Source organism: Amphiprion ocellaris, chromosome 1 (genome assembly GCF_022539595.1).
Source record: "Amphiprion ocellaris isolate individual 3 ecotype Okinawa chromosome 1, ASM2253959v1, whole genome shotgun sequence".
Classification (NCBI taxonomy): domain Eukaryota; kingdom Metazoa; phylum Chordata; class Actinopteri; family Pomacentridae; genus Amphiprion; species Amphiprion ocellaris.
The window spans coordinates 17,395,327-17,409,903 of NC_072766.1; the positions used below are offsets into that span (position 1 = coordinate 17,395,327).

Below are 14,577 nucleotides of genomic sequence, written 5' to 3' on the forward strand. Positions count from 1 at the left end.
AAAAGTAAATATGGTTTGCTAGTCTTAAGGTAGATGGATAAATTGAAATTTTACATCAAGCTAAGTGAAGAGCTCCTTGATAACAAGAAGTAATTTGGTTTTAACAGTGAGCCACTTCAGACAAAAAACATCCATCCAAGAAACAAGCTATGCTAATTATACAGATTATCATCTGTTTGAAAACCGGTTGCACCCTTCTCTCCTTCTATTCACAAGTCACTGAGAAGCTTTTCTACAGAAAACTGACCAATTAGTAATAAATTCTGTAGAAGTACACTGAAAGGTAAGTCCCACACTAGACTTACTTTGCAGCAATCACTTAACTACACTGAGCCACCTCCCTCACTTCCCCCATCTCTCTTCCTCTGCCAGTCCCTCCCTCCCCGAGGCTACATTTTCCTCCGCTATTCTCTACATCGTTACCATAATCAGATAAGACAACTACCTAGGGAGCACCAGCATCCCTACAGCACCTTGCTCCTGGCACCATGTGCATACGTGTGTGTGTATGTGAGTGTGTGTGAAATGCTCCTGGCACTTGGAAACCCGTATTCCTTTTGACTGTCTTTTTTGGTGTTTTGATCTTTACAAACCGACAGATGACTGGTGTGTGTGTGTGTGTGTGTGTGTGTGTGTGTGTGTGTGTGTGTGTGTGTGTGTGTGTGTGTGTGTGTGTGTGTGTGTGTGTGTGTGTGTGTCACATAAGTGTGTAGGAAAGGTTTCTAAAGCTCCTTCATAGGGTAACGTCTGTATTGTGGGTGACAGACTGGTACAAATTACCTTTGAATTGTGAGTGTGTGTGTATGTGAGTAGACAAGCATGTGTGCATGTATGAGAACAGGAGTATGCGAATGGTGTTTGAGTGTCAAGGATGATCATGTTATTCTTCTGAATGGTCAAAGCAGATCACATCACCGTACCATTAAACAAAAGGCAGACTGATTCACAAGAATGCGCAAATATACATACAAAGTTTCGAATCACCTCCAAGCCACACCAACATAACACACTTCTAGCAAAATGCCTAGAAGCTTTAACACCCTTCCACGCTGACACAGGCATGTACAACACACATATGCAGTATATTGTTCATAGACATATATGACAACCTTATCCTACAAGGCAAACACACATACTGTACACACACTAGCTAGCAATTGAGCCATCAGCAATACTATATTTAGCCAACAACATGTTTGAGAGCCAAATTACTGTACCATCAACACAGATCAGCAAACTTGTAATCTAAACTGTCAAGTTAGATTTTCTGTCTAGGCGCAGTGATTTTCCATTAAAGTACTGGGCAACATGCATAACTTCTTTATAACTCCTGGTTTCTCAACCTAGCAATAAACAAAACCTAACCTCCTAATACACATTAATTCATTATTTCAACTTCAGCATTATTGTCATTCAGCAGTGTACGCAGTACACAGTTAAACGAAATGAAATATAGTTGCATTTGACACCGCCATTCTGATTTTAATGCCACTCTTCACTTATTTCAAAATAGAATTAAATTGTTCAGAATATACAGAGGTTGGGGAAAATGGGGAAACTGCAAATGCATTTTAAATCTGCCTTATCTCAGAATAAAACTACATTTTTAAAGAAGCATGGTGATTTTTTTAATCTCATAATAGTAGAGTATGTCTTTCTTTTTTTTAATACCATAAGCTGGACACGATCCTCTTCCTTTTGCTATTTCAAATCCCTCTTGTGTCCCATAGGAGCAATCTCAATATATCTGATGTGTGCGTCACATTAAAACATCACAGTAAATTCTCAGTCACCCAGTTGTTTTTTACAGAAGCTTCTAGGTTCACAGTAAAACCCTTTCCAGCATTTCTGGGAGTAAAAGTATTTGTCGTTTCTGGAAGACTTTCCTTGTGAAACCAAAGTAAGGAGTGCTGAGTGTGCAAAAAAAAGCTACTCAACACTGAAAGAACAGAGAAGAACGATTGATGATCATGTAGAGCTGGATATTGATATGAACAAATGTCAAGTTGGGCAAAAAAAAGCTATAAAAAAAAACTGATCAAGTAATTTAAATGAAGACATGCAACTGTCTTCTAAGTTTTGACTTTATGAAATGCAATTCTATTACACTGATCACCCTGATCTTGTTAATTATTATTATTATTATTAAAGATGTGCATTTTATTTGAGAATGCACATATATATTGTTATAATCAGTGTTAAATAATGCCATTAATCATAAGGCGTCATAACAGAGTAGGTGCCAGGGAGGGGTGTTAAGAAAGTCTGCAAATAAAAGGTAATAAAGCCACCTAGAGTTAGTGCCAGGTCAAAAAAAATGGCCTAAAGATTTTACACAAACAGACAACTTGAGTTACAAGCACTTTTCACGATAAGGCTTGTCATGGTGACCAGATTTTCTCTCCTAGCAACCTTGGTGTTATTCAGAGATGCTGAAAGAGAGAGATTGTCCAGTGGAGTAATCTGTAAAATGATACTTCTCAACAGACCAGAAACACACACACACACACACACACACACACACACATTCATTTGGGGCCTCAAAACTCTCTCCACTTCACTAAGTGCCATTTTCAAATGATCAGAGCTAATGAAAGCCTTTTTGGTTCATGGCAGTCTTGTATTTCTAACTTCTGATGCCTTTTACAATTCCTAGTTGATACACCGCATAGGTCAAGCGATGCTAAGAGCAGAGAAAAAGCGGAAAAGAAAAAAACACTACCTAAAGAAACTATACATACATATAAAAAATACACAAACATATAGTACAATAATTAAATTACACGTACCACTTGTGTGTTCTTTTTGTAGCAATGGAAAATCAAGATTTTTTTCCATGTCATTCCATTTAATTTCCTTTCAGTTACAATATTTTAATTCTCCTTTATGCAAACAAGTTCCTCACAATAACGTAAAAAGATGCAAAGTCTAGCTGGAAAAATATTTTTACTATACTATAAAATAGTCTTGTTATTTAACTGAGCCACATGATTTAATTCAGTAAACAATATTTCATTAGAATCCAAGTGCAACTGAAATCAATGTACAGAAATATATCTATAGTATTTGCAGTGTATTAAAAGACCAACATCACAATAGAACAAAATATTCTGTTATCCACAAAAAAACTTTAAAATGCTACCAATTACAAACAAATCCATTTGACAAAATTAAACAAACTTGTATAAGCTCATTTGTTGCATACGCTAAACCATGAAAAATTACCACAGACCAAAATGAATTAAATAAATCTAAAATCCAGCAATTTCACAGTTAGTTTTCCACACAGGATACACGCTTTCGAGATGTTGTATTGAAAGCGTGAGGCAACATCTGCGTTGTGTATGTGTGTTTGAAGTAATGTGAATGCCCCTGGCCCCAGCAGCTGTTCCGAAACAGATGTTTTCCAGTATAATTACCAGTAGCTCACAGAGAGGACGAGAAAAAGATGGACAGAGAATGAAACAGTGAGACAGACACAAAAGAAGGCAAAGACAGTCTGTGATGAAAAGAGACCACTCGGCTTTCACATCCTATATGACAGCAGATAAAAACAAACCTGATGGCACAGTGATTGAACTTCATGTCCACAAACACACCTATGGACAACAGCAGGTTTAGCAGGGCTTGTGTCACCATGGGGATACCCGAACACTTGAGATTTCTTACTTGCAAAACAAGATGTGTCCACTCGTCCAGCCCCAGCCTGCCCTCTGTTCTGAAGCTGATGGACAGACGAGTCTGACTGTTGGACGGACTGTACCGCAGCATGACTTCCTGCCCAGACACCATGAGGGAAAAAACCAACCGCCCCCCTAAACTCTTCTCCAGCAGCATCCTGAGGGAAACAGATACACGGACATAAACAATTAAGGCCTCACATTTCAGCAGCGGCTGACAGTCCACAAGGATCATCTGAATATTTTGCAGTGATGAGGTGTTCTAACTAAACTCAGAAAACAAAAGGAAGAACAGACACCAAAGCCACATAGTCGAGCACCGCTATATACGGTCTTGCTCTGACATTTTCACATGGAATATCAATATTTTACATGACTGTGAGGTTTCAGCTGCTACGCAGGGTGCAGACACGCACAGCCGCCACGTGTCATATTAACCACCATCGCTGACATTTTATAGGAAATCATGGCTTTTATGAACCCAGAGCAGCGTACCCTATAAATCAGGCAGATGCCAGCATGAGAAAAAGCGCATTTGAATGTATGTCTGTACATGTATGTGTGTGAACATGTGCCTGTGTGAAGAGACTAAGATAGGCAGACATACTGAAGAAGTATAAAAGGAAAATATGAGCTGGTAAGATACAAAAACAAAAAAATTGGATTTACTTGACAAAAATTGCTTCTTGTATCAAAATAGTTTTTACTTTTATATCCTCATAAAAGTGGTGTTTTAAGAAAGACATGCAACTGCAGAAAAATCTGGAGATTATTTTCTTATTAATCAGCTGAGCTATTAAAGGTCTCAAAACCGTGAAAATGCCCATCACAGAGTCCAAGTTGACATATTTAAACAGCTTCTTTTGTTCTACTAGCAGTCCAAAATCCAACACTTTTATAGATATAACAAAGTTTTGTACCAGAGATGGAAAAAAAATCCTGCAAATACACACATTTGGTGGAATTTTTTTTCACCGTTCCTTGAGAGTCATTTGCTTACTCACGATTAAAGCAGCTGTTTAAAAAAAAAATATCAAACAACACTTTAAGCCATAATTCCTTTAACTAATTGTTGCAAACATGAAGATGTCTCTTTCCATCATTTGTGAAAATTTCCACATGTACTTTGTTGTTTATTTGGGAAATCTCCAGATCACAAAAAAACTGTATCTCAGTAGAGAATCCTCCAACAAGTTAAACATAAGTTCATAATCAGTTTCTGGAAGTGAAGTCTGGGTGTAATAAAAACTATGGTTTGTAAGAACAGGTGGCTGGCTCTGTTCATTGTTCAGATGAGGGGAGGGATGTGAAATCACAGAAAGAGGGAGAGACAAAGAGAGCGGGGTGAGGAGAGATGGACAGAGGTGAGGATAGAGACCTCCTTTCATCTGGCTTCTTTGATGGCAGCCATGATCGTCTCTACAACAAAAGAATGGTAGCCAACGACAGCAACAGAAACCGAGGCCGGGAGAGAGGCAGAGCGAGAGGGAGGGGGAGAGATATTACTCCCATTCAGATGCCTTCAGCCATACAGGTGTCATGTTCGGCAGACCAAGACAACAAGACTTGTCTGTCATCTGGATCCCCCCGACAGACAACTTTACAAACAAAAATCACAGCATGAAATTTAAAGGAGAGATTTGATCTCTGTCTCACTCTCCGTTGGAGTTTAACTAAATGAACAATGACATTTAACTGAACATTCAGTGAGTTACTAGAATACACATGCAACTTGTCCAGTGTTGCACTAGATCTTCAAATCATCAGTCATGTTTATCTTTTAAGCACACTGCTGAATACGCCTGTCTGCCACAAATGTAAATCCACTGACAGTGGACGTGAATAACATTGATTATCTCATCACAATGGCACCAGCCAAGGGGTGGAGAGAAAAAGAGAATAGGCAGTTCTTGAGGTTGATGTGTTGGAAGCAGGAAATGAGCAAACGTAAGGATCTGAGCAACTACGACAATAGCCATGATGGCGACATGATTCGGTCAGAGCATCTCCATTCCCAGTATTCCCAGTAAATCTTAATGCTGCTATGATAGAAAGGCATCTGAACAAACAATGCATTGCAGCTTGAGGTGTATGAGGATGAGTCCCTGCAGAACAGTCAAGAGCACCAATGCTGAAGAAAGCACGTACAATGGACACATAAACATCAAAACTAGGCTGTAGAGCAATCAAACAAGTTGACCTGGTCTGATGAATTGCGCTGTGGACAGCCAGGTGCATGTGCATCATTTAACTAGGGAAGAGTTAGCAGCAGGATGCACTATGAGAAGAAGGCAAGCCAGCAGAGACAGACTGATGTTTGGGACAATGTTCTGCTGGGAATCCTTGAGTCAAGGTATTCATATTATGTCTCTGTCATGTACCACTTAAACATTGTTGCAGTGACACTGATTTCTTTCAGGAGGATAATGTGCCTAGCCACACGGTAAATATTGCTCAGGAAAGGTTTGAAGAGTATGACAAGTTCAGGGTGTTGACTTGGCCTACAAAATCCCCAGATCTCAATCAGCTTGAGCATCTGAGCAAGTCCACTCCATTGAGGCCTCACGTTGTAACTTCCAGGACCTTAACAGATCAGAGCTATTCTGAAGGCATGAGGGCAGCCTACACAATATTAGACAGACCATTTTAATGTTGAGGCTAATCAGTGCATGTGGTGAATGAAATTAAAGTCAACAAAACCGTAAGAGATAATTCAAAATTATTGAATTCACAAATAGAAAAGGCTTTCCTTGTTTGTCCATATGGAGTACACAATCCCTTATCATAATATAAGACAGCCTAATGAAATTTCACTACAACATTTTCTATATTTGGATAAGTGAAGGCAATTCAGATAATCTCTCTGCCACTACACAACAGGTCCTGCAGAATAATATTACAAATGTGAAACAATTGCCTTTTGTGGCTTTGGTGCCCCGTGAGTTAGGCTGGTACCTCAAAGCTACATAAACCACCACTAAAGCAGCATCCGATGTTATTCTAACAAATTAAGTTGCTCTGTGGTTGATGTAGCCACCAAGCTACATCGATAGGGAAGGCAAATGTGTGTAATAGAAAAAGACAACACCTCTAGATCTGCTGTATTTATTATTGATATTCTTATTTTTAAACACTCCATCGCTGGTCTGACAGCTTTGGAGGAGTGCAATCCCAAGTCAGTGGAGTCCTCTTCCATTAGTTACACTAAGAAATACTCTGACGAATACAAACCAAGACGTCATGTATGTTTAGCCCAGGTTAAATTTCATGACGAAGCATCCCAGGTTGATTAAGCAATCTATTTTACATGCTGCTGTATGAAGGAAGAGATAGGGTTGCCAAGCAAAGCCAACTGATCTCTTTACGTGTGTTCATGCGTGCTGTCAAAGTGTATGCGTGTTTGAGTGTGTGCATGTGTGTGTGATTGCAAGCTGATCTGAGTGAGTGTAACTCTGCACCACACTAGTGCTGCCTGGAACATACCAGCACACTCTCATCCCTTGAAACTCAGAAACAACATGCCTAAGTAGGACATGACAGCCACTTGTTTCCTAATGGTGATACTGACCTCACCAGACCCGACCTGCTTCCTGTCATTAGATCACGATCACAGTGCTTTTTCACTTTCTTATCAATATTTTAAAACCAAACTCATATCAGATTTTTGTCCAAACATCTCATCAGCAGCATGTTTCTAGAAGGTGGTTACATTGCATCAGTAGGATGGGATGATGTTGATGTACAATAGTAATTGTGACCCATCTCACATGTCTGTGATTAATAGAAAAGAATAATATTTTATTGTAGACAGTAGAGTACATCCACAAAATACCTCAAAAATGTAATCAACTTCATTTGTTTTCCTGTATTATTATTTCTTCTCACTTTTCTATCATCTCAACTGTAAAGTATAATTCTGATAAAAAATATTTAAAAATTCAAACTTAAACACTTTACCAGTAAAGAAAGAAGCATGAAATTTCAAAAAACAATGAGCATTTCATGAAATTTCCACAAGCATCTCTATGTTTAGTGAAAACCAAGTTGGCTGAGATCATTGACCTCCAGCAGAAATTAAATTTTTAGGCTGCTGTCCTACACATACAGACAAGACAGCTGGCTGTCAAGTACAGCAACTCACAGCTGTCATCTGAGCTTTGCCTCTTCGCAAACAAATTTATTTTAGCAGTACAACACATTTACTTCTGTCTGCATGGAGTTTATCAATCAATTCTCTGTACACATACACATTGTGTAATGCATGGTGTACTGGTGTGACTAGTAATTATTTTAATTTAAAATTAACAGAAGTGAATTTAAAGAAAGTTTCAGATCTCCAACTATGCAACTGACTATTGTGAATTCTTAAAAGTGACAAAAATTAAACTCACATCTCTCCAGTGGAGCTTGGTTTAATCCACAATGCCAACGTGAGGGAACCCAGTGCTCCAAGTGTCTGTGAAGGGGGAGAGACCAGACATCCATCCTGGCCTGGCCGAAACAGCAAACTAAAAGATCCACCAGAGACCCCATCTGAACTGGTCGTGGTTCCGGTATCTTTCTGAGCCCCAGGACGAGAGTCATTAGTCTCTTCAGATACACAGGTACCCCTGTTGGAATTAGGTTAAGATATATATCAATATGTTCTCTCAAAGGAACCTTCAAGTGTTTTACATCACAGATTTGTTGTGGTGTCATCAACATATTTTACCAATTTACACTCACATGGACTGAAGGGTCAGAGGTTAGAAATTATGTAAACTAAACATTACAATGATTTTAACATGGCTACCTGTGTGCGGCTAGCAGCAGTGGGGCATACGGCGGTGTGGAGGATCTATAGGGACACTCCTGCACACAGAAGGCTTGATAACATGTCAGTAGTTCAGTCGGTGAGGAAGGTGATTGACAGTAGCTGCTCCGCTCTGGAAAGCCACAGGTGGAGCGAGGCGGAGACGTGGACACTGGTTTGAAGGCAGCAACATTCTCCATCCGTGGAAAATGTCCCTGTGAAAGGTTAGAAAAGTGTGATCATTCCAGTTATGCTTGAGATGTCTTGTTATGTATTTGCAGCAACAGCATAAAATATCAAAAACTTTACATGAGAGAAAAGGAAAAAGCATTTGGACATATTTTTTGTATAGATCTTCACTGATTTCATAGCAGCTTTAAACAGGGCGTTTTCACAGAAAACATTTAGAAATGTGACAGTAGGAAAAGAACAGGTGTAAATAATAAATGTATTAATGGCAGAATTCCATTTAGCTGCCTCAGGTTCAGGTATTGCTGACATTTGAACAGAAGTGAGCCATCATTAATGTTGTAAGTTACACCTGTGCTTTTCTTACTAAAGTATGCTGAGTCTCTTTAAAGCTATAAAAAATACACAGTTAAAGATGGATCAGAAATTAGGACTGATCTTACCTGTGATGAAGCAGGTGTTGGGCAGAGGCTGAGGAAGAGGAGAGGTAACCAGAGGAAGCTACTAATGCTCATCTTCCTCTTCACCTTTTCTTCATTGATGTTTTTTTGGGGCAACAGCCACAGAAAGTCAGGCCAGCACTTCTTTTTCCTCATCATTGTCCTCATTTGCAGGATTTCACCTTTTCTTTCTGTAACTGACAACATTCCAGAGACATTTGTCTTGTTCTTCCCTTTTGCCCCGTTTTTTCCACTTCCTTGTAGATTTGTTCTAATTTCAAACTTGCCATTATTCCATGTATTACATAGCTCCTCTCTTCCTCCTGCCATCTTCTCTCTGTTGACTCCTCTGCCCCATGTTTGTTTTCTCCATCGCAAATTTCCTCTCTTCGCTCCTCCCTCAGTTTTCCGGTTTTCCTCCTCTTCTGTCCATCTCAGGCCTTTGACCCCACAACATTCAGCAATCGGACTCTCTGCAGGTTCCAGCATGGTCCACGGTTCTAGAATCTCAAACAGGGGTTGTGGAACATTTCTGGAGGCGAAGGGATGTTCAAGAACCTGGATTTCTTCCTGAAGCCCTCCAGCAGCGTTTGAATAAGTGATGACTGTCATGGTTTCATGGTTCCAGGGTTACAGGGCCATTTTTTCCAGGCCAGTGCCCCTGGGGTGAAGCTACGAAGCTTAGCTCTCCGTTACACTGTCTCCGTCCCACACACCCACACCCACACACAAACCACTACCAAAGCCTTCACATGATAGGTAGGATTTCACAATCTAGAGAGGGAAAAGAGAGGAGGAGAGAAGGAAAGAGAGACGTAGTGAGACCAAAATCCAACATGAGACAAATCTGAGGAGAGTGAAATGCCATGCAGGCTATTCCCTAGCCAAAGCCTACACTATCATGTACAGCTTGATGGAGGCACAGCTCAGCTGATACTGCTACATTGCTTTCCTTCCTTTTCTTCATTTTCCATTGAATTAAACATGCCCTTTTTGCTGTGGCATCTGGCCCCCAGGTTTTATCCAACTAAACGGGTTTCCACATAAGTTTGTCGGAAATTGAGGCTTAGGCCAAAGCTCTCTTCATTACAATACTTAGCAGCTTCAATTTCACATTTTGACACACAAAAAGAGGCCGACAGTCATCTCTGGATGACTGCTGGGTTCAGGCTCGTCCTGTAATGTCCGCTGGAAAATAGGAAAGCTCACAGAGTATCTAAGAATACGAGCCTGAATGCGGTGCAAATTTGTTTATCGATGCAGATATTGTAACACTAATAAAATACACAGCTCCTACAGAGCTCCAGAGGTTTACCTGTCGTGGTGGACTCCCAGCACAGAGCTCTATCCCCATCACAAGTGTAGCGACAACAAACAACTTGTTGCTCTGGCACGAGGCGAACAGAAGCAGCTACCTGTGTGTCCACACACCTGTCTGCCTGTCTGTCTGTCTGTCTGTCAGCAACAACAACACACACGGCTTGCGGAGAAAAAGTAGTCCTCCCCCAACATGACTGGAAGTATTTTTGTTCAACACAGAAATGACGACAGCTCAGGTGAACTTGACAAAGCTCCCGTTTCTTCTTCTTCTTCTGTCTCACGCGCTCTCATTCACAACACGCGGCGCGCACTGCTAAGGAGATTAGCGCGCGCTGCCATCTGTCCAGCAGCGCTCGCAGCGGCAGGATACCGAACACAAAGTAACGGCGGGGCCCCGTTACTCTGCCGAGGGGCAAGTAACGGAAACTTGAGAGCCCCGGAGGCGGCATGAGAGCAAACACAGCCACATCTCCGTTTAGCGAGTGTTGCAGAACACCAACGATTGTCTGTGACAGCGAGGCATTAATATGCGATTTAAATAATTACCCCCTGCCTGCTAGTAATGCTTTACCCCCCACCTACGTGGAGGCGTCTGCGGCTCAGACAAGTGGCTCTGAAGAGAGGAACGCTACCGACGTCGCTTGGCAACCGTAATCCTCTCCGGCCACTGAGAGGGCTGAGGTGGGAAATCATTTTATAGTCCAGTCATTCTGACCTGAATAGTACATCAGCATCGGTGGCAGCAGAGCATTATGAAGAAAACAAAACACTGGAAGGAAAATAAATGGCCTGGAATCATTCATTCACTCATTTTAACAGCTGCTATTAAAACATCTGAAGTAGGCTTTTTTACTGTGTTAGGTTGTGTGTGAGTGATGATGATGATGATGATGATAATGAAGAAAAGCTCACAAATATTAACAAAAAAAGCAACAAACTTTCAACAAAAGAGTATGAATACTGAACAAACATATCAGTGGAACTTTTACCAGTGCTACTATAGGCCCTGAACAACTTCTGTCTGTCTCCAAAGGAATATAATCAAGTGTATACCCATTTAGGTTTAAACGTGTTTAATATTTATGTGGATAATATAATCACATGAGCAGAATGTAATGATGTTAAATGATCAGATGGTTGAAAATCATAATATATGAGGGCGATCCATGTGTAAACTATCAATAAGTTTGTTTTGTAAGCACCACTGAATCATTAGAAAACATTGTCCAAGGCCTTAACGTTTAGAACACAAGACAGGCTGAACAGAGACTGTATGAGGTTTTGATTTAAACATAATATTCATGATAGTAGGTGGGAGTTAGGTGATGATCATATATTGTGGCGGAATATGACTCAAGTTTATTTAAGTAAATGCATTAACAATTTTAATGCAAATTTTAGTTGCTCTTGAGACCAGCTCAGTTTGTTTGTGTTTTCTGGATACAGTACAATAAACCTACAAACAGGCTGACTGCTCATTTACTCCTACATAAATGTGTAGAACAATTTAGACTAAATCAGTAAATGTGGTAATTGGACAAATTCTCCATCACAGGGGCAGCAGATCTAAAATAGTCATTCTAAGTTGAGCATTTATCAATGGGCCTGTAACTTGTAAGTCACTTAGTTTGATAAATAAAAAAACTGCTCAAATAAGTGATGCAATTAATATATATAAATAAATAGACATATTAATTTTCAAGATTAAAGAGCTGGGTTGTTCAGTAATTTCATGCAAATCACAAAGGATGCACTGCTGGGTCAGATATTAGAGGACCAGTGTAGAGGTTGTCACAAACCAAATAGGTGCCAAAACTGCGAGCAGAAAGTCTCCAGTTTGAATCCCATCTGGGTGGACTACTTGTTGCGTGTCTTTTCCCTGCTCTCTTCTCTCGTATTAACTGTCTCTCTTCACTTTCTCTGTCAGTAAAGGCACCAAAATGCCCAACTGCTAAGTATAAAGAAGAAGAAAGGACCTGTGTGTAGGATTTAGTGGCATCTAGAGATGAAGTTCCACATTGCAACCAACTTCCTCATCCTCGGAACTGACTAATTACTGACCTGGCAAAATTTCAGGTTCAGTATACAACATTTTTTAAAGCAATTCCTAATACATTTTAATATATGTTTAAAATGAAATGTAAATGCACTACATTGGCTCTGAGGCATCTATAGTCACCAATCTATGACATTTGGCAATGCCCTGCCTACCTTCTGATTGGTTAAATGCCATGAGGTTTAGCCTATCAATACCTAAGCATAAATATGCACAAGCTGTCTTTTCATTAAACATATGTAAAACATACGTAGACAAAGATGTCTCAACACAGGTTTGTGTTGGAATGTGTGTTTTTCAAAATGTTGGCACCAAGAATTTAATGTTTTTTTTTTAGTGCAAACGCATATTGGTTCCAAATACTGGTTGTTGATCCCTCTGATAAATACTAATACTGGTCACTGTAATCATGTATTAGATGGTCCTACTTCAACATAAGAATCGAAAAGGTAGGATTTGGTTTGTCCTTTGTGGGCTACTGTCAAAAAAATGACAGGGCAACATGGTGGGCTTTGTGGAACAACATCCGTTCTGTGTAGATATAAAGCGCCCATTTAAAGCAAATATAAATATACAATTCTTCTTTCAAGGTGATTATACAATAATGAAAACATAATTATGAACACTGCATTGTATTTCTGCTCATAGAGCTCCTTAAATCCTGCACAGGTCCTTTAATTGGGCTTTGGTTAATAGCCAATGTCCAATCATTCAGTTTATTCAGCTAACAAAGAGCTATAAAGGCATGTGCAAAACTTACCAAATGATGAGTTGTTTTTTTTTTTCTGTCAGTGCTCTAGGATACATGGATTTTTGATCATTTAGATATTAAAATATTTTAAGTATTTGCTTTTAGTATTTCACTTTTACTGGTTGAAATGCATTGTAGCCCAAGAAGAGAGGAAGATTATGATACTAACAGCGTGCACATATGACAACATGACGACACCACCACCGCTTATTCAGGCCTATAAGACAAATGTGCTAAATGACATTTTTACATTCTTGTCCTATAAGCTAATCTAAGCCGGTTACATGCATAAATCCTTTAGTCCGACCACTAGCAAACTATAAACAATCCCCTCAACACACACAAACACACACACACACACACACACCCACATACACACATCAGAGGCTCAAGTATACAGTAGTTTAGACTTCCACTGTGTACTCAAGCGCTCTGCATTTAAATTGTGTAAACATTTCTACCAAAAAAAAGAGCCTCTCTTATATTTTTCCCTGCCGACAAGTTTTTACGTTATCATACTAATCGCGTTTGAACAGCTGCAATTTGCTTTGGTTGAACAAAGGCATTCTAACTAGGTTTTAATTAAGTGTTCCTAATGACCTTAAGGAGATTAGAGGTTCGCCTTCTAATCAATACCAGGCAGAGGGGAGCAAAGGGAGGGGAGAAGAGGAGAGGGGGGAGGAGAGGGGTGGGGAAGGAAAAAGGAGGAAAAGGAAGGTGGAGGAAGGAGCAGAAGAAAATTGAATGGAGGGAGGTAGAAAAGGGAAAATGGAAAGCAAAGGAAGGGTATTAGAAAGCAAACTTCATCTGAATTATTTGCAAAAGGAAAATAATGTACTGCCTTAAATAAAGATCATCATCCTGTACATACACAGCAAAAGAAAGGTGCTGTTTGGTTAGTATAGCCAAAATATATTAATGCTTAAAGGTATGGAGACAAAAGGCCTTGTAGCAGCCAGCAGTATCATGTGCATCACTATACAAATAGAATCTTGTCTTTTTGCATCCCACCACATAATTTCCTCCTCTTTTCCATATTTCTTCTCCTCTGAGAGGTTTCGAAAATGACATTACACCACAGTGTCAGATAGGCTATGATCATCAAGGGCTTTGTTAGCCAAGAAGAGTTTCTCTTATCCTCTCCTCATAAGACATTTGCATAGATTTGCACAGTGTGTCCACACGACAAAGAATCTAGTCATACATTGATTGTACTAATTTATTCAGCCAGGCACACTCAGTTCCACAGATTGAAGTGCTATCACACAAACGGGATTAAAACTGGATGACGATCGCACAATTAATAATGCTTCATTTTCCAAATTACTTGTATATGACTTATATTTCAC

The 14,577-nt window shown here is 39.7% G+C and overlaps 1 protein-coding gene across 1 annotated transcript in view; it reads right to left on the reverse strand.

The window, feature by feature from the left end:
• The window catches only part of ush2a (Usher syndrome 2A (autosomal recessive, mild)), a 209,824-nt gene extending 199,019 nt beyond the window's left edge, over window positions 1-10,805 (reverse strand). The window contains exons 1-5 of the mRNA XM_055010958.1: window positions 10,417-10,805; window positions 9,105-9,875; window positions 8,473-8,687; window positions 8,072-8,290; window positions 3,670-3,838 (exon numbers count right to left, since the gene is read on the reverse strand). Of these exons, the coding sequence (XP_054866933.1) occupies window positions 3,670-3,838; window positions 8,072-8,290; window positions 8,473-8,687; window positions 9,105-9,713 (1,212 nt within the window). The 5' untranslated portion in view covers window positions 9,714-9,875; window positions 10,417-10,805. The remainder of the gene's footprint in view (window positions 1-3,669; window positions 3,839-8,071; window positions 8,291-8,472; window positions 8,688-9,104; window positions 9,876-10,416) is intronic.
• Window positions 10,806-14,577: the final 3,772 nt, after the last annotated feature.